The sequence below is a fragment of the Acanthochromis polyacanthus genome, chromosome 19 (genome assembly GCF_021347895.1).
Source record: "Acanthochromis polyacanthus isolate Apoly-LR-REF ecotype Palm Island chromosome 19, KAUST_Apoly_ChrSc, whole genome shotgun sequence".
Taxonomy (NCBI): Eukaryota; Metazoa; Chordata; class Actinopteri; family Pomacentridae; genus Acanthochromis; species Acanthochromis polyacanthus.
This window is the reverse complement of record NC_067131.1, coordinates 10,637,966-10,658,168: the sequence shown is the minus strand read 5'-3', so window position 1 is coordinate 10,658,168 and position 20,203 is coordinate 10,637,966. Positions and strand designations below refer to the sequence as shown.

General features: G+C 38.4%; 1 protein-coding gene across 2 annotated transcripts in view; it reads right to left on the bottom strand.

Annotated features, from left to right (window-relative positions):
• Positions 1-1,263: 1,263 nt before the first annotated feature.
• LOC110959317 (rho-related GTP-binding protein RhoN-like) overlaps positions 1,264-20,203 on the bottom strand; it is a 59,343-nt gene continuing 40,403 nt past the window's right edge. The window contains exons 3-6 of one of the 2 annotated variants that reach the window (XM_022206123.2): positions 13,518-13,627; positions 6,626-6,760; positions 5,098-5,177; positions 1,264-2,411 (exon numbers count right to left, since the gene is read on the bottom strand). In XM_022206123.2, coding sequence (XP_022061815.2) covers positions 2,192-2,411; positions 5,098-5,177; positions 6,626-6,760; positions 13,518-13,627 — 545 coding nt within the window. In that variant the 3' untranslated portion in view covers positions 1,264-2,191. The remainder of the gene's footprint in view (positions 2,412-5,097; positions 5,178-6,625; positions 6,761-13,517; positions 13,628-20,203) is intronic. The other variant, XM_022206125.2, reaches the window with a different exon arrangement.

Genomic DNA, 20,203 nt, shown 5'->3' with positions numbered 1-20,203 from the left:
ACAAAGTTATGTAGGTCACGCTGTGTTTGATAATAACTGTTGTTTCTATACCTGCAAGCAAGAAGCCAGCTTTTATCTTCACATAGAAGCCTCTTACTCGCGATTTAGAAATGGGAAATTGCAGATGGGAAACTGTTAGCCAGTTTAATCCAGACTAAAATATCACAACGACATTGCATGAATTGTCATGAAACCATAGACTGTATAGAAGTTGCAGCGAACCGACTAAATGTTGGATAAATGCACATGCCTTCTTTGAAATGGCCAGCAGGGGGCAAGTCTTCTGTTTGTAAAAACAAGTGTAATTGTACATTAAATCTATGAGAAAATGACCCTACTTTTTTCTTAATTTGTCACCATAGTAAATGTTTTCCGAATAATTTTTGGTCTCACTCACTAGTTTCAAGTCTCCTTCAATGCAGCGTGATATTCATTTTGTAAATTACAATCCCATGTAAAAAAATGTTGACAATAAAGCAGTCTTAGGCATGTTTTGATTTACAAGTTGCTGCTACATGGGTGTGACAAGTGTCTTCGAGTTCTCAGTCAGATCCACCCTGTGATTGTTACCTGTATATCCGAGATGGTGACAGCTTTTAAATTCCACACATTGATAGAGATTAAAGTCGTGGTTTTGCAGGTTATTTGGCTTCTGACATCTTGTAAAAAGCACTTTGTAGTTTCAGATGTCTGAGTTGTTAATGGATCCACCTAACTGGATTTTCCCTGTAAAATTTTCACATGGTTTAAATTCAATAAATGTTAAAAGATCCAACATCGCACCTCAAATCAATTACTAGAGAGGAAGTTCAGAAACTGGAAACAGATTTGTGTATCAGAACTTGGTTTTATCTTCCTTCCACTTGGACTTTTCTGCTGTCCCTGTACGTAAAACCGTTTTAAACTTGCTCTACGTGCAGCATCTACAACAATACCTTGCTGCTGACTCACTGATGCTTCACTATTAATAATCTAATGATGTCATACATATCTGCCAGAGCAACCAAACCAGTTCTTTAATACTTTAACTATCTTTTGCTGCTACATATTTATGAACTTTTACTTGTAACTGAGTAAATTTCCTTTTCTGTATTTGTATTTTAACTTAAGTAAAGGGTCGAAATACTTCTTCCACTGCTGGCCTCAGCTTCAAGGGCTAATAGGCAAAAAGAAATGTTCTCGTCTTCCACAGACTAATTATTCCGAGCTGGAAACTACTGTGGCCTCTGCTCAAATAAACTGAAATGCAATTAGAGACAGAAGTAGAATGAATCAAAGATTTCCCATTTATTAACTTCTCTAAGCATAATAATTCAGCATCAAGGCCAAGTCACGGTCAAATATAACACTTAGCAGAGCAAGTTTTATTTTATTTCATTATTACATATACAACATAATATTCACCCTCTTAAATCCCTCCGTGACTTTCCTTCCCAGTGTCGGTTATTAGAACAATAAACTGCACAACACTTCAGTATTTTGTGGTGAGTGGTTATTTAGTTTTGAATATTAAAAGCACTTGTGGTTTAAGAAAATTAGTGTAACTCAGCCCACGAGTTGATTTTTTTTTTTGTCTGTCCAGATTTTCTATTCAATTTATCACATGAAGTGGAACTGCAGAGTTCATTCCCTGACATTTACAGATTTCTTGGAACAGTTTGCGTGCATCTTATTGTGCTTGATTTACTTAAACACTTGTAGACAGAATAGCATTTCAAAACAGGAAACAACATAATAGGGGTCAACACCAGCACCGTTTCTGCCGCTTCCTGCAAGACAATCTTTGAAATCATGTTTTCCTTTCATCTCCAAACTCGCTATTTTTCTGTCCTGTGTTTCGTTTGCGCAACCAGCCTGTTTTTCCTCCTCTTTTTCCAGTAAAAGCATAAAAGAGAAAGAAAAGCTTTCGCGTCTAGAATGGCCTCCCCTGGTGAGAACACAGCCACAAAAAGAAAAACAAGCAGAGTTTTGCTAAAAATGGACAAGCAGTCCCTCAAAGAGCTCCACAGGACAGCATTCGTTCTTGTTTTCGTCACATTGTCCTTTATGCAGTGCAAAGATCTGACAAGAATTCACCAATAAATTAAGTTCTTGTGCAGGATGGTCCACGGCCATCAGCACGCACAGGTCAGGTCGCTGGTTTTGGCTTCGGTCCACTACATGAGCACACAGCTTTTGGCTCGGTCCTTTCTCATAGGCGGCGGGCGCTCATGAATCTCAGTCCGAGGGGGCTGCTGGGAGACCCGCTTGAGGCCGCGACGTGAGCCGCTGCGTTTGAGCTGCGGTCGGTGGATGTTGGACACGGACGACAGGGTGGTGACGTGAAATACGTCACGGACGCTGTTCTCTGAATACTTTGAGGTGCATTCTGCGTAGGCCACGGCACCGATCTGCCTCGCCAGGTTAGTGCCCTAGAAGAAAGAGACAGGAAAGAGGTCTGTTAGAAAATAGCAATACAGTAAACTTCAACTGGCATTCTTTAGTTTTTGGCGACTTGAAGGCAGGACAAGAAGCTGTAAACACACCATTGATATATTAGCTTCATTCTTGCCCAACTTTTAGTGCCCTGAAGGACTTGATGTCGCTCTGACTTTAGCTGCCAACTTGTTGCTAACTCTTATCTGCTATTAGAGCACAATACCGTTGAAAAGTTTGGGATCACCCAGACAATGTCATGTTTCCATGAAAACCCACACTTTTATTCATGTGCTGACATAATTGCGCACGCGATTAGCCAACACAATGTAGCATTAGAACACAGGAGTAATGATTGATGGAAATGTTCCTCTGTACCCTTATGTAGATATTCCATTAAAAATCAACCGTTTCCAGCTAAAATATTGATTTACCACATAAAAAATGTCTTTTTTTTTTCAAAAATAAGGACATTTTTAACTTTTGAACAGTAGTGTGCATCATAAAGCCTGTAGGTTAATGAAGGAGGTGAGATAAAAAAGTAGGACTGTGAGCTGGTAGGATGGTGCAACGTAGTAATTCTTAGAGCTTCATCACTGCAAGTGCTGCCGCTTTGGACACACATGCAGCTGTGGAGTAATTACAACTATGCTGCAAAATTACAGCAGCACAACCGGGCTTTACAGTGTAAGAATAACTCTGGCAAAGTGAGGAGTCTTCCCAAGATGCCAATTTCACGAGTCCGAATTCACAGTTAAAATATTATCCATGTGATAACAGAGATTTAGTGAGTCATCTTCTAGTTGTAAGTCACAAACATCACTATCAGGAGCAATACGGTTTTGCAAAATAAGGCGTGTAGTCTATGAAGAAGTGAGGAAAAATGTACCTTTTCGGTGTGACGACTCTGAAACATTTTATTTGGCATGTTGGCAAGTTAATGTTCCTTTAGTTTATTCATGTAACAACTTCAATGCAATTTTCCAATCAAAACAAATTGCTTGGGATTTTTCCTAATCTAATTTAATCATCTTAATTCTGCATCTCCATATGTTGGCTTCATGTCGGCGTAAGTGACTGGTAACTTTTTCTAAAGTTGCGACAACAGTCTTACTAAGTTGGACCTCTTGACATTTCTGTATCGCTTGCAACACAGCACAAGTCTGAACTGCAGTTGCATTATCTGTTAGGCATGCACAAGCAGCAGTTTTTTCAGTTGTGTGAAGCCATTCAAGGTTTCCTTGCACATTTCAGCACCAATATTGGTCCAAAAGCATCACAGAGAGTGCCAAAGACACATTTTTGCAAGCCAAAATGAACACCGCTCTCATTGTTTTTTTCCCTACAATTTCAATAAACAGACTGATAAAGCCAGCAATACTGCTTATCACATGTCTAAAAAGGGATTGAAAGGAAGTTCTTGTCATGAAGAATTTTGCTTGCATTACTGACATCATCATTTCCAAACCAAATTTTAAATTTTAAAAGCCAGAAAGCAATAAATGTAGTAATTTTACCTGCTGTTGCTATAATATTGTATAGTGTAGCTTTAGAATTCTAATATTTTTCCAACCATATGTCTCAGTTTGTGTTTGTTTGAAGTCCAATTGCAAATGACTCATCTATAGAGCTGGTCAGAGTTGTTACTTAGACATAAGAACAGATAGTGTTTGTGTGGTTGAAGTTATGTTTTATTTTATCATGTATTCTTAAATGTCCTTCAGTAATGCTTATTTTCAATTTCTGTTGGAAACTTCAGTTTAATTCAAACCAAAAAAAAGCAGCTATGCAACATAATATTTGGTATTGGGTGGATTCTTCTTGTGATTTTTAACAGACACTGCATACAAGCGTATGCAGTGGATGCTTTTGAAAATTAGAAATGTGTGTTGGAGGCATTCATGCTGTTTGTCTCTTCCTTGCTTTTCTGAATATCAGACCATTATGCTCGGTCATTTACAGTAAAAACTCCCACTTAATACAAGCCTACACTCTCAGAACCCTGATAGTTAGCTGGCGTGTATGGAAAATATCACTGCTATGAAATATTCAAGGTCTGTTTGTGCAACTGAAGTCCAGCACAAAGGTGTAAAGTCTTAAATATGATGGTCGAAACGGCATATGGTGCTTTCATTTTCCTCACCTGCTTATCTCAACATGTGAGGGGGAATCTAGACTTCCTTAGCTTTTATAAACAACACTTCTGCTGTGTCATCTCCAGATCGACTCACTTTATTCTTTTTTTGATTGTGCAATTTCTTAGGCAATGGAAAGTCTATACTGTGTGACAGCGTAGGTGTGCAGCCATCAGTGTCACAGATAAACCACACTGCAGAAGCATCGAGCTGCCATCCGGGGCAACGTTATTCCGTCTGAATGAAAAATATTAAAGGCTTGAGCTGTACTCAAGCAGGGAGGCAGCATTATTTCTGTATTAATGAAAACCCTCCGACGCTTCAAGTGTTTATTCCGATGCCTGTAAGCCGATTACAGCAGTCATCACACAGTGCGTGAGCAGTTTGTTCTGGTGGCTGCACTCACCCTGAAGGTTCAAGTCAGTGGGTCAAGTGGGTGGAATGCGAAGATGCCAGTTAGCGGCTGTTTGCAGCGCAGCTCTTTGAAGGTGGCTCATTAAGAAAAGCATCACACTTGTAAGTACTGAAAACTGAAACCATTTCAAACCTGTGCTTGGTTTCCTGTTGTTTTTCTGACCACAGTGCTCCCACGTATTTCACCACAGAAGTAGTCTGCTTGTGTTTGCGCTGCCGGAAACGAAGGATTATCTTATAAAACACTAAAAAGCAGATGGATGGAGCTTATTTCAGAGGCTACTGGTTGATGAGTTATCACACTTTTATGCTAAAAAATTGCTAATATTCCATTGAAAAATATCATTTCAATGGTGATATTTACTTTAGCAGTCCCATTACCCACTGAAAACGTGTGTCACTGAATTTGTGACGTTATTCGAGGTTATAAAATGAACATTTGTGGTGGATGGATGCCATATCTGTATATAATTCAGTATGAATACATTAAAAAGACAAAAGACTTCATTTTGCTGTACCATTTAAAGTGCCTTGCATCATTTTATTATTATTATATTATGCATGGCTAGATATCAGCTCTTGAATTAAACTGTTACGAGCTTTTTTTTGTTGTTATCATTATATCTGTCCAAACAAATGTACCTTTAATTGTACCAGGCATTAAAATGAACAAGAAATCAAAGGAAACAAGGGTGTTCTAATAATTATTATTATTATTAGACCACCCTAATGTGTATATATATATATATATATATATATATATATATATATACACACACACACTGCCAGTCAAAAGTTTGAACACATCTTCTCATTAAGTGATTTTTATATAATTATTTTTTATACATTGAAGATGGATACTGAAGACACCAAAACTAAAAAAGAATACATATGGAATTGTGCTGTTTTGAGATAACCAAAGGCTTCCTCAAAGTTGAATCCAGACAAATTTCTGCCGAGACACTAATCTGAGATCTTGATGAACCAATTCCGATGCCATTACTGAAGGACAACAGAGGTTGTTACGTTTGCTTTGTCAGAGGTATGGGAAAATATTAATTTGTTGACAAAAGGCTGCCAAGAAGTGGGAATTCACATTTACATGAAAATAGGCTATTAAAATTCATGCATGCCACCGTTCATTGCTCTAAGACACAAACAAAACAATTGTATTATCGCACATCCTGCTGTTTGTCTCCCTCTTTGTTCGGTTCCAGCTCCTTTATACGCCTTGTGTTTCTGTATTTGTGGAAGTTATGATCTGAAGCAAATGGTATTCTCCGAATTCATTTTCCGAAGTTTTGTTTGTGCGCACAAGAGAGGGGAAAGTAATAAGTGTTATTTTGTTTGGACTGATGCTATTAAATTATTACGTAAATCAGCGTCCCTTCAAGCAGATAAATATCACTGCAGCAGAACGTCACAATATGCACTTAAAATGATATGTTCCAGACTATTATAAAGCTGAATTACACAGCTACTGCTCAGCTCTTCACACACGCAAAGTTTATATTGCAGTGTTAGGCCGTGGAAGCGGGAACAGCAGCTAATTTCAAGCTAGGTTTGACACGGTTGATGGTCGCAGATACTCAACGGGCTTTTATGAAAAAGCAGACAAACAAATTTAAGAGCTGAGTGGTGTTTTCCTCTGCTCTGCTCACCTGTTCGTGGGTGACGGGGATGAGTCTGTGTTTGGAGAGCTCTCTCATGACATTCAGGTCCGTCCTCATGTCCAACTTGCAGCCAACCAGCACCACTTTGGCGTTCGGGCAGAACTCCTGCGTCTCACCTTGCCACTGTGTAGCAAAGAGACCGAAATATATCAGTTCGCAGAGAATAATAGCGTAATTTGCTGCATCTCATTTCAAAACTGTGGGATAATTTAGCTACTTTAAAGTGGGATTGCATGAGGTGCTTATCCATGTTTGGTGTATTAGACTGTGTTACTGGGATGGAAGCTCAACAATGAACTATTGTGGATGGTGTTTGCAGCAAAATCTGTTTTATCCACCAAGAAAATCCATATTTCTTTAATCAATTGCTGCATTTAAAATATTTCAACCACTTTACCTCCAACAACCCTTTCTGACAGTTGAATGAAGCTGTTAAATCCTTCTGTGCTCCCTTCAAAGCCACCAAACTCCATTCACAGAAGCAGTAATTTTACCTCGAAGAACACGGGAGTTTCTAGTTAGTTTCAAAGAACCTGAACTATCCCTTTTATATGCAACTCATACGCTCTTCTAAGAAGGCTTTCATAAGATTGTGGAACCTGGCAGGTATAAATCTGCCAACATTCAACCTCAAGATTAGTGAGGTGAATCGCTGATGATTAATTGACGCATTAAGGCGTGGAGTCGCTCCGTTTCATTTAAAACTGCTGCTAAGTCTTCGTGCAGAATAGTCAAGTTCTGTCACAATAAACTAAAGGGTGGAAAATAATGTTTTCATGAAACTGAAAGCACATTTCTGTCTAAATTATAATTGTATAACAGGAGTTCCCTTAATTGGAATGAAGTAACCTTGTGCAAACGCAGAAAAATGCAGGCACAGTCAATATTTATTAAACTTTTCATACATGAAGTGAAGTGACCCGAGTTGAACTGACATTCATTTGGGTTGAAAACAGTCACATCAGGTCAAAACTCCTGACTACCTGCTTAAAGAGTAATTTACCACTTGAAAATCGCCTCTCCAGTGATGTGCAACGAATCAAACTTTATCTGTGGAGCGAATTTGGTACAGATTCATGAGGGCTTGCAGATAACTGGCAAGCTGATAGTAAAAACAATTAAAGAATAATGGACAAAAAGTTTTCAGAAAGTAATAATAAAAACCAAACACAAAGTAATTACCAGTGTACTAAACCCTTGTGTTGTGAAGCGAACAAGTATTGTAATTGACTCATAATAACATCATCCACTATCAACTCTCCAAAGTACCAAAAGTTGCCATTACATGCTAAGTTACACTCTTATTTTTACAGCTGCTGTGTGTCAAAAGAGAAAATAATGTTGTTTTGTTTTTTGGGAAAGAGTGTTTATACTTCTCAGTGCCATGTAGCACTAAAGATAAAGATATAAACTGATACCAAACTGCAGATGCTGTATTTGGAATGACAGGGGTGAATGTAATCTTGGTGGTGGTGGAATGTAGCTAAGTATATACTACATCGAAGTACAAATTCAAGGTTTTAACTCAAGTATTTCCATTTTGTTCAACTTTATACTTCTACTCAACATCTCAGAGGCAAATATTGCACTTCTGCACAACCTTCGTGTCAAGTGAAAACCACCCAATTATTGTCCATGTTTTGATTTTATGCATGATTTTATTCTAAACCTCATTTCCGGATAAAATTCCAGCATTCCTCTAACACAAACCTACCTAATTGAGAATGCAGTTTACTGGTATAGGAATGCAATCTGTGGAAACAGGATTGACAGTAACCATTTTACTGCTCGATGAGTACCTTCATGTTTTATATTTTAACTAAATTTTGCCGCAGCTACTTCCATACTTTTATTTCTGAATGTTCTGAAAGCTTTTACTTGTAGTGGAATATTTTCGAAGTGGATTAATTACTCTTTTGCTTACATAAATACAGGATAGGCAAAATAAGCCTCAGCTTCGGCCTATTCCTTTTTCGTTTACAGAGCTTGTAAAATTATTTTCTTTTTTTTTCCTTTCTTTTTTGTGAGAAGAGGAAGGGAAAGGAGAAATGAAAGGAGAGGAAAGGGGGGAGAGAAGGAAGAAAAAGAAAAAAAAAAGAATGTTTACTGTAAGAATGTTTAATAATTCTTTGTTAGCTGAACGCACAAAATGAAATTATTGTACCGTAACACTGTAACTGAAATAAACCATTCATTCATTCAAGTAAAATATCTGAATCCGTATTCCACCAGTGAATCTTAGAAAACGTTGTTTACCCATCTACAACTATTAACTGCAATTATTTTGTGACGCAAAACACGTTTCTTTTCAAAGTATTTTAAAATTAGCACTTAAATTGTTGACCGTGTTGTGCTTTTTTTTCTGCCTTAACTGTACGGATATATAAAATCACGGCTGGAGTGACTGATGGACTGAACTTTCCAGTTTACGTTTAATCTTCTCATCTGTAGCCTGCAGCAGCACACCAAACACATCCGCAAGCATTTTTTTGACACTGTGCTTTTGTGCGGCCTTAAATAAGAAACATTGCTATGGTATCCTTTAAGGCCCCGAGGCCACGACTTGCAGCACATTATGTCTTTAAATGTTCACTTGACATGACAATCTGGAAAAAACTGGTCCCAACCACCCGCAGAAGGATGGAAGAGGAACAAGAACTAATATACTGTCGCTGCTTTGTGAGCTGCTGCACAATGTTCACGTTCATAAACTGCCGGCTGACAAGAAAGAAAACAGTCAGACAATACTCATTACAGGCCAGACACATGACTCAAGCTAACACTAAATGCTTTTCCTTCTCTCTGTATCGCTCGGTTCTCTCTGAGACTCCTTTCATTATCTGCTCACACCATGGCAGAGGCAACCACTTTGAGCACCGTTGCTCCATTTGTTCTCCTTTACAAAGAGATCTTTTCTCCTGGATGCCGGCGTCGCTGCTGTTGTGGGGCTGCAGCGTGCTGATGTGCAGAGTGAGCTGCTGCCTTTCAATAGGCCTCTCTGCCAAACTGTGTGCAACTGGTGAACAGCAGCAATTTAGATGAGTCACAAAGGGCCCGTGGGGTAGAGCGGCGCATTGTCTGTGTTAATGTTAAGTATTGGTAAGCAGCATAAAGCAGCAGAATGTGAGCTGCTGGAGACGAGAGTCTGGGTTTATCAAGGGACGAACATGGAGGTTATTTTTGGGTTGTGTATTTGTTTGTTTGTCTCTGTTTTTGTTTTTTTGATAGCCTCAACTGAGAATTCAGTTCCAGGTAGCTGCACTTTTAAAAGCACACATATCAGAAGCAGTGAGGCTGAAGCTACAACTAAAGAGGTCATGTCCTCTGTTATTTAATGGGATTCATGAGGTGTAATGACCTGTTAATGACACTGTGTGATCACACACATTACACATGTTCAGTTGGGATATTTTTAGCCCTGCCAGCAGCTTTGCTCCAGGAATAGCAATTTTACTCAGTTGGTCAATCTACCTCTTTAGTTCAGGGGCAAATATCTCAACAACTCCTGGATGGATCGCCTTGAACTTTGATGACGATGCCCAAAGGATGAACCCAAATGACTTTCTAATGACTCTGGTGACCTGACTTTTCATGAAGACCATCATTAGATCAAAACTTCTTTTTTTGTCCAATTTTTCGGGCTTTAGCTGCACTTTGTGTTTAGTTAGCGAATGTAAGTGTGAGCATGGTTAACATCACACCCGCATGTTGTCATTTTGAGCACGTTAATGTGCCGACATTAACATTTAGCTCAAAGCAGTGCTGTTCTACAGTGAGAAATAAATGACAGTGTGGCTTTAGGGTCATATATGTCTTTTAAACGTGAATGATTTGAAGCACAAATTAAATGAAAATTGAATATCACTGAAGGCTGTAAAATTACTACCAGCGCATGGAAAAGCGGTCTTACTCGATGCTTAAAATGCTCTGAACAATAGAAATTCTCTCTACATATTGAAAACTGAGGAATATCAGTAGAATCTGTGCAGCATGAATAGTATCTTTCTACATATGGAAGAATCTGTGCATCATTAAGGTCTTTCTACACAGAGAATACTGAGTGCAGTGCTGTTATTTTCCACATTCAAATGAATCTGTGAAATAGATAAATGTCTACATATAGAGGAATCCGTACAATATGAACACTGCAAATTGTCTTATCTTAAATGACATTTATACCAAAAATGTTCATGAGATAAATTTTCTGTACATTTTTTACTTACTACATTATTAAATTTGAGGACTTTTTTAAATATTAAGGTAATAATCCTAAGTTTATAAAGTATAAGAGAGATTTTCCGTTTGTTTTGTTTTTTAATGCATAGAAAAGTGTATTTTGTAAATTAAACAACTCAACAATTACACTTATTTCTTCTTGTACTACACTATATTACAACTTTACTATAATATGTACACAGTACATTTTCTGCTCTCTCAAATTGCATAAGATTTACATAAGATGACAGTCACTGTCTATAATTAAACATGTAGCTCCCCCTATAAAACTTTGTACCCACACTATCAACATAACGTGACCGAAATCTTATCAATTTTACATTTATGTGAGCTTTAACATTCAAACTCTTTTAATTTTAGACACAAATGAAGCAAACCTTTTCTTCATTACCTCCAATATAATGCATAGACTTTCTTTGAAGAAAAAAAATTGAGAAATAACAGTGTGAAAATATCTGTAAATGCATAATTTTTGCACTTTAATGAGGATATTGTACTTTAATTTTACAGTTTTTTGGCAGCAGTTGCACCCAGTCATTACATTACATTGTGTTGTAGATTCACAAGTGTTGACATATATACACATATGTAATAATTTAATTAGTAAATTGATGGAGGAAAATTCCGAAACAATATTGACAGTCAATGTACTACAGCTTGACAGTCTTTTTTTTTTTAAATCCGTGGAAAACTATATGAAATTCCACATACTGCTGTATGTAAATTGACATTTTCCATTTACAATCACAGCATCACCCAGAGCTGTTTGCTGTGTTTCTACCATTCTGCACAGTGTCTTGCCTTCACAGTCGCACGATCACGTGTCGAAGCTGAGCATTACAAACTGAGCAGCTTTGTTCATCGTTAGCATTTCATTTGCAAAATTTGCTGCTGCTTCAACCAGGCAGGAAAAACGAAAAAACAGAGAAGGAGATAAAGGATTGTTGGCAGGCTGCTAGTCAGAAACTTAGGAAAAACAGAAAGGGTGAGAAAAGGGTGTTGCCAGCAGCAGAGGAGGGGGATGAAGTGTTAAAGCTAAAGTGATAGCCGGGTAGAGAGAGTTTAGTCAAAGAGATGGGAGATGAAGAGAACAAAGGATACAAAAAGTAAACAGGGAAATGATAAAGAGTGGAGAGGCATTTTTGCTGAGAAAGAAAAGTCCCTCTTAAAGAAGAACTGGAGGACGGAAAAACTGGTTAGGCACAGGTCTGTCACAAATGGCAGACAAAAAGTGTTACAAACTACGACGAGCACAAAACACAGTGGCACTTTGCCTTAACACTTAAATCAATTGCTTTTCTTTGCCTCTAAACTTTGAATAAAACGACCCCTCAACGTGTCACTTTGGCATCCTGCGCATGCATTGTAAGATCAGTATATTCACCGCTACTGCTCAGGTCATTTGGTAATGTCAAAGTTCAAGGTAGCTCTGGAGTGGACCCCCTGTAGGTGTGAGAATTCGCCAACCATGAAAGATAAGTGTTTGGTCTTGCATTGATGATGTCATTGATGAGTGATGGCGCAGGCTGCAGGAATGTCCGCGGCTGAAAGGAGGTCAAACGCCCCAAACACTTCGGATTTCACACATTCACACACTGACAGTGGAAAAATTCAGACACTTAAAAACTCATGCCAGCAAATAAAATATTTGTCTCCCAAGCAGATAAAATTACCAAAAAATTAGAAGTAATTTTCTCTTGTTTTCAGAAAATTAAAACTCTCAGGGACTGGGTGCATTTTAACAGAATATTTGCATGCCAAATTTATTTTGAAAATCTTATTGCTTGCAGTAATCTCTCAAGTATCTACAGGTTATAAAATGTCTTAATAGCTCAAGTACTCTGTAAGACAATGTCCACATTTTGGAGAAAAATGCCCTCTTAAGTTAAGCCAAGGGGAAATTCTCTGTTGCATTTTCATGAACAGTGTTTCCATACTGACCTACAGCGTAGGGCCAGCAGTGGATATATACACACTATTAACAGGACAAATATAGCATTTTGATTTGGCGAACACATACTTCTCAAGCATAAAGTAGCTAAAAACGCCTATTTTTACAGTAGCAATGGAGAAAGGAATTCATCATAGTGATAAACTAGAGATAAATGGTAATTATCACTTAAATCTGCAGTTCTCCTCGGCTCTACAGGACTTCAATCAGTTTCAACTTGTTTTCAGCTCATTTTACTGTTTTGGCTCACACGTCAATGCTTTATTTTGGCCTCAACAGGCAGATATTCGTTCAAGAACTTCAGCATCAGATAGATATAAATAGGAAGTAGCTGGTGGAGCATGTTAGAGACCAAAGTCCGAGTTGAAAGGAGAGTGAATATTGGACCTAAATTTGTCAAATGAGCAGGAACGAGAGTCCAAATAAGTGATAATGTTGCTTCGGAACTGCTATATGTGCACACGAGAAGGCATTTCTGCACCATTTGATTCTTCTATGTAGTGATTTTATTCGGGAATTTATTCCATGACTCCTCAACTCCACCTACATATTGTATTTAGACACTATCAGAACCCATCCATTTCCCCCGAGCTATAAAAGAGTCAACATGTGACTTGAAAAATGTCTCAGCCATGTCAGTAAGAGAAAACTTTAAGGGTGAAGCATTAACGCTTGTGTTCATGTGACACTGACCTTCTTCAGCACACTGTCCAGCGTCTCTGGACGGCTGATGTCGAAGCAGATGAGAACAGCGTCTGAGTCCGGATAAGCCAACGGCCGCACATTGTCATAGTAGGCTGAACCTGCAGATGAAAACCACACACGACATGACCAACAGATTGATTATATGTAATTTAGTTACTTTGCCAAAGAGTGAATGCTTTTTTATCACAAAGCGAGTCGCATTGGGCCGTAATAACTATGATTAAATGCAATTATCATGAACTAAGCCACTCTGCAGTTGACTAGGAGTGGGTGTGATTCATGGAAACAAACAGAGGGGCCTCGTCCACAACCCCTGAGCCCGACCGTCTTCAATAAGCCCGGAGACGGACATGTGACAGTGATATAATGAATGGCTCGCACAAAGCGTCACCTGGTATTTCAGAGTGGCATGTTTTTTAGTCGGGGGCCCAGCCTGAATTGAGTATTGTGACCTGGGCAAGGGGACGCATTCCGATCGTGAGAGGACAACATTCCCTCTCCGCTTCCCTCATTGTCTTCAACACTAGGTGCTTTTGTCACCACACACAGAGCTTTGGCGACTAAACAAAAAGTGCGTTGGACAGAAAATTCCCATAGAACCTCACTGAGTCTACATGTCTGCCGCGCATTTAGCACAAACATAAACACACAAGTTGAAATGTAATCTCGAAATAGCTTTTTTTTAAATTAAAAACTACTGCAGCAGTCTCTTATTTTTCTTTCAGTATTTCAGTTTAAAATTACTTAAAATACATTAGCTTAGCTGCACTTAGAGGCTTGTAGTTTGTGCAGAAATTCATTTATAAGAAGGTGGGTAAAAGGTGAGCAGATCTTCCAAGCAGAATTAATACACGCTAAAATCATGACCACGTTTGAACGACAAAATCAAATCTTTAAACAGTTTGTTTATTGTTTCTCCTCTGAAATATCATCACAGTACTGACCTTCTAGAATGTTCTGGGGCTTTATTTTAGCCATGAATAGCCAAATATTGTTTTTCCAACTTGGTTGTTTTTCTTAATGTTGGAGGCTTTTATTTAATCCTCCAAACCTGAAAACTTCAGGTTCAAAAAACATGTCATCTTTTTAATTTACCAAAGCCAGAAAGTATGAAAGTAGAAAGCACATTTAAATTGTTAACTTTTTAATAGTCCTTGAACTTTGCATCTGTGATATTCCCTTGCAAAATCTAACTAAATCTAAGCTGCAAGTTCATGATATTTTAATTAAAATCACTTTATTCTACAGTTTGTCAAAAATGTCTCATTTATTCTAGCTAGATTCTCCAAAAAACAAAATATGCGGATCTCCCAAACCAAACCATACAGACATGACGGTCTCGTGACCAAAAATTCAGGGACTTTTGTTTGAACTGGAGGCAGCGTTTACACAGTAGATAAGATGATAAGTTAACTTAAAATTAAAAATATAACAAGTGAAATATGCATAGTATGTGCAGCCACTAATGGAAAAAAATCAATGGACAGTCCATGAATGTATCATCTGGGACTATCCGAAAGCAAACATAGAAAATCATGATATTTTAATAAAAATCCCTTTATTCTACATGTTGCATCTAAAAATTAACCAAAAAAAAAGCATTTTCTCTAACCCAATTCTGGAAAAACGAGAAATGCTGTATTCTTCGACGTAACAGTGAATGTAAAAGTACTTCAAGCTGCATTACATGATAGAAATTCTGGGACTTTTTGCTTTAACTGCAGGCTGTGTTCATGTTGAGCAGAAAGGAGGCAAATATAGAAATAAAACACAAATGTCGGTGGTAAAATATCTATGGTATGTAGACGCACGTTGATAATTTTTTCTCCAGTATTGGGAACACCTGTGGGCGCTTGGAAAAAATGTTGTTCTTTTTAAAATTTTGCAACATAAATAATCGAAGAAATTATGTTTTTTTTTTTTGTGATTTAGAATGTTCCAATTTTGTTGAAGTACACAGAAGACATACTGGAGTGCTCTTTATTTCTAGCCATGGTTGTGTAGTTTCCATAGACATTAAATTGCAGTGAAAAATGAGCCAACAGTCAGTCAAATGAGTCAAAAAATGTGTGGCTTTCCGGCACAGCTTTACAAATGAGTCCAATGCAGAAACTAAATTGTCAATTGCCTCAAACATGTAGTACACAATATACAGTTGCAGACAAAGTTTTAAAAAGGGATTTGTCCCCAATCTGTCTTGTTTTATCCCCACATTTTAGCATTTAGAACATGACAAAAACTTACTTGTTTTAAAAGTTCGGGCCCACTCATTTCTAATTTTGATTACACAGCACTAACACACCTGCAGGCTAACATACAGGTACAGTAAGTGTGTGAGACACGGGCCTAAAAAAGCCACCACATTTACCCTCATTTGTGTTGAGCTGTCAGGATTTGGCCTCAAAGCAAAAACGTGTTTGCTCCTTTGTGTTGCTGTGGTCAAAAATGTCAAACTAAAGGCCACAACCATTTTTCCCCCGTTGTCTCTTTGACTAATTCCTGCTCCTGGGCTTCACACATAAAGCACACCCACCTTCCCTTTTGTGTTTTGCAGAAGCAGATTAAGCGTTAACGTCCACAGAAAATGAGGATGATTAACTGAATAAAAGGCGAGGAAACAAAGGGGAGAGTGGAAATGCATGTGACAGTCCCCATAAAGCGCCTATAGGGGCTCCTCAGACTCAAACAGCCGCCGGCGTCAGTGAACCGACTCAGACAGCTGTAGCTCAGCTTCACACCGTCGGCTTCACCTCCGCATCAGACGGCAGCTGTGATCACAGTTAAAAAAGTTTCCATCTTCGAAATCTCCACTGGAGTTGTGCCTCGACATTTTTTGTACATTTCTCTTCTGACAGCGTTCTCTTCTTTTTGCACCAGTGCCAGACATATGGGTCAGAAAAGAATAATAGCGAGAAGACCACGAGAGATCCAAGCCACGCAAACTTAAATTTACTGTATGAAATACTGCCGGCCCCAGTAGGTTGAAGACGCAGTAAAAGAAGTCATTGCCAGAGCTGCTTAGCCAGCACTTTTGCCAGTGCACCAGGTCTATATAGGCTACAGCTATGCAGAGTAATGCCTTTTATCCAGGTACTATCATTAGAACTCGCGCAGACCCTTGCAAAATAGCAAAGGATGTGTTTTCCTACACATCTTAAGTTGCTACATGTACATAGAGACAACAAATATAACACGTCGACTGCCTGTTTTTCAGTTCTGGCTTTGAATTTAAAGTCTCATTTGTGCACCAGAATGTCTCCACATGGGTGAAAATCAGTAAATTGTATCTAAAGCTGAAATATTGCCATTAAGAAATTCCAAAGATGTGTTTTGACAGCACTGACATAATAACTGTGTTAGTTTTTGACAGTGTTTATTATTCGGCTGTTATTATTCTGCTGTAAACTGTCACACTCTGTACATATCTCCTCTTAGCTTTCAAGTATCAGTTTAAGGCCGTAATGACAACTAAAGTGCCTCTGAGTTTTCTTGGAAGTTTCTGCATTCAGCGTTTCATTCCAGCGCACAGTGTGTGTATCACTGATGACATGATGAATGCCCTTCGCTCCTTACATAACTGATTTTTAAATACACGGTGGAATCTACATTGTTTATATCCTTTTTCACCAACCAGCAGTCTTCTTATTCTTCCCTGCCTTTGCTTAGCTGCATTGGAGTACTTTAAATAATTGGGAGGACACAACACAAATGAAGCAAAGACCTTAAAACATCGCTCTGTAGTGCTACTTGTGGCCCACTTTAAAAAAAAAATTGAAATAAGCGACATTTTGTTGTCAGAATTAATGTTAAAGAACCTAAGGAGAGTAATTTTTTACTTAGAATTGCTATAAAATAAACAATCTTTATGCATTTTGTTGGGAGAAAAGGCAGGAAAATAATTTCAATGGCATGTATTTCTTCAGTTTCTGTTGTATATAAATTGTTATATTGGGATAATTAATTTTTTTCCCAATGCAAGTACTAAAAAAGAGCTTGTGCAGAATACAGAATGATAATATAGTACAATTCCACTGTCTAATTTTCAAAAGCCATTTTACTCAATTTTCTCTACTTTATTTCAAGCGGAAATAATGAAAATGTAAATTCCACTTTCTCCATTATAAAAGTTACAGCAACACGGCTGGTAAATTGGGTCACAAATGTTTCCAAAATCCCACCCTCCACCAAGAGGAATTTCAAAGACAAGTAACTAGAGATCAGTCCAGTCAACAGTGTTCTCTAATGTATATGACTAGAACTGCTTCTTCCACCCATTACGACAACATGAGCCGTTTATTTAAAAGCCTGTCTGTCGTGTTCGGGTGATTGTTTTACTCCGGTGCGTTCAGTTACTCCTTCAGTAGTTTTTATATTGTTTATTGTTCTGGCAAGTCCTTCGTTCAGTCGGCCCGCTCCTGCCAGAATAAATAGACATGAGGACTCTCATGAGAGTCAAATCTCTGTGAATCCTCCTCTTTCTTTCATCAGTGCCTCCGTAAACAGATGCTTGCCAAAAAAATCACCTTTAAAGAAAAATACTTGCTAAATTAGGCTGTCGGAGGTGTCGGATCTGTGTCATCAAGCATCCTGACAGCACATAGGACATTGTACAGATGTTACAGATTATTTTTTATTAAGGTTGCTTCATATAGATGGAATAGGATTCTTTGTTAAGTGCTGTTACCTTTTTTGTGAAAGTTAAAAGAGTAAAAGACTTTGAAAAGGCTGACTCAAAGCCACATTTGCGTGATAATATTGGAAAAGACTGAGCGAAGCAGCTGTATCCAAAGTACATAAACATGCCAACCAGCTCACTAATTAACATATCAATGAGCACGGTTTTTTGGTCTGATTAGTTCACAAACCGTAAGTGCGATCATAAAGTTTAGATTCTGTTCCTGTTGCATACAGCAGGTGTGAAATAGTAACTCTTGTGAGTCAGAGTTACATGTGAAGTCACACAATCAACATCAGGACATGTTTTGTGAGTCATCACCTGGAAAATAATAGTCACGCTCTGAAGAACATGTATTGAATTGTGACCTCATGATGGCATTTGCTTTTCTCTGAAGAAGAGCATTTACACCATGAGGAAGTAATTTAATCAATATTCCTGGTAGCGTTTACACATGGGGACTATATTTTTCTAGATGATGTTTGATCAGCACCCAGAGCACAACAGATGAATGTGTGCACTTATTGTATTCATTTTTTAAAATTTATTTTGGAATTGTTTTTTTTGTGACCTTTTCCTTTAACTTGCGACTGTCCAATAGGCCCAGTATGACCCAACCTTCATCATCACTGGTGACAAGTTCTTTGCCTACGATCTGAGACCAAGTATCAGTGTTCACAGTAGAAGAGTCCACAGTCTTCAAGACTGGAGAAAACCTCAACAGGTCAGGAGCACCAAGAATATGCTTGTGGTTTCCTTCAACATTCATGAGGTTGTAAATTCATCCCTCACAGTTAGACTGTCATTAGCAAGTTCAACTGAAACATCTTGAGGTGTCTGAGAGAAAACATCAAGTGGCAATGACTTGAACTGTGGTGGGATGCGAGGGCTTTAATTGTGGTGGTGTTTTGCTAACAAGAACACAATTGTCAAGCTGGCTCCCTGCAGCTTCTTCTTCTTTTCCACAAAGCAGAAGTCAAGTTGAAGGGTCACTATGTTGACACAGTGGAGGAGATCCAGCGATTTTCACAGATGTGTGCTGCTTGATGCATTTACAAAACGGGATTCTCGGAGAGAGTTCCAAAAATTATTTGGAGGGCTGGGAGCAGTCTGACGATGAACAACGTGACGGCTATACTAAATCCTGTGCAATATGAACTTTTTGATTCCATCCATTATCTATACACCGCTTATTCCTCATTAGGATCACAGGGGGCTGGAGTCTATCCTAGCTGTTAGGGCCAAGGCAGGGGACACCCTTTACAGATCTGTCACAGCGCTACATATAGAGACAGACAAGCGCACTCACATTCACACCTATGGGCAATTCAGAATCAGTAATTAACCTCAGCATGTTTTTGGACTGCGGGAGGAAGTACCCAGAGAAAACCCATGAATGCACAGGGAGAACATGTAATCTGAATGTAGAAAGATCCCATGCCAGGACGCAGTGGGATCTTCTAGCTGCAAAGTGACGGTGCTAACCACCGAGTCCCTGTGCAACAATGTAAAATCAACAGAACCTGTGCAGGGATTTTCTCGTGTTCTTTTGTTGTTTTTACATTGCTATCTGTGCATGAATTGAAGAAACATAATGCAAACTTTAGAATCTTGAAAATCAAAAAAGCGTATTTTTCAGCTTTGGCAGTAGCGGTATGTTCGTGCTTTATGTTTCTGTCTTTATGCTAAGCTAAGCTAGTCACCTCCTGTCTCCATACTTAACAAGACAGCATGAGAATGGTGTTGACCTTCACATCTAACACTTCAAATAAGCATATTTCCCGAAATACATGTGTTGAATTTTTCTGATCACGGTCAGTTCTGTCACTTTAATTGCAATTAACAACCGAAAGACTTGAAAAAAAGAAGTGATACTTTAATGTTTACTGTAATGAAAGTGTACTTCAAATGTAGAAAATATGGAAATCACTCATGCTTCCAAATGAATCCAGCCTCACTGTTCCTCATAAAACTTGCATTAGAATAATCGGGGATAATG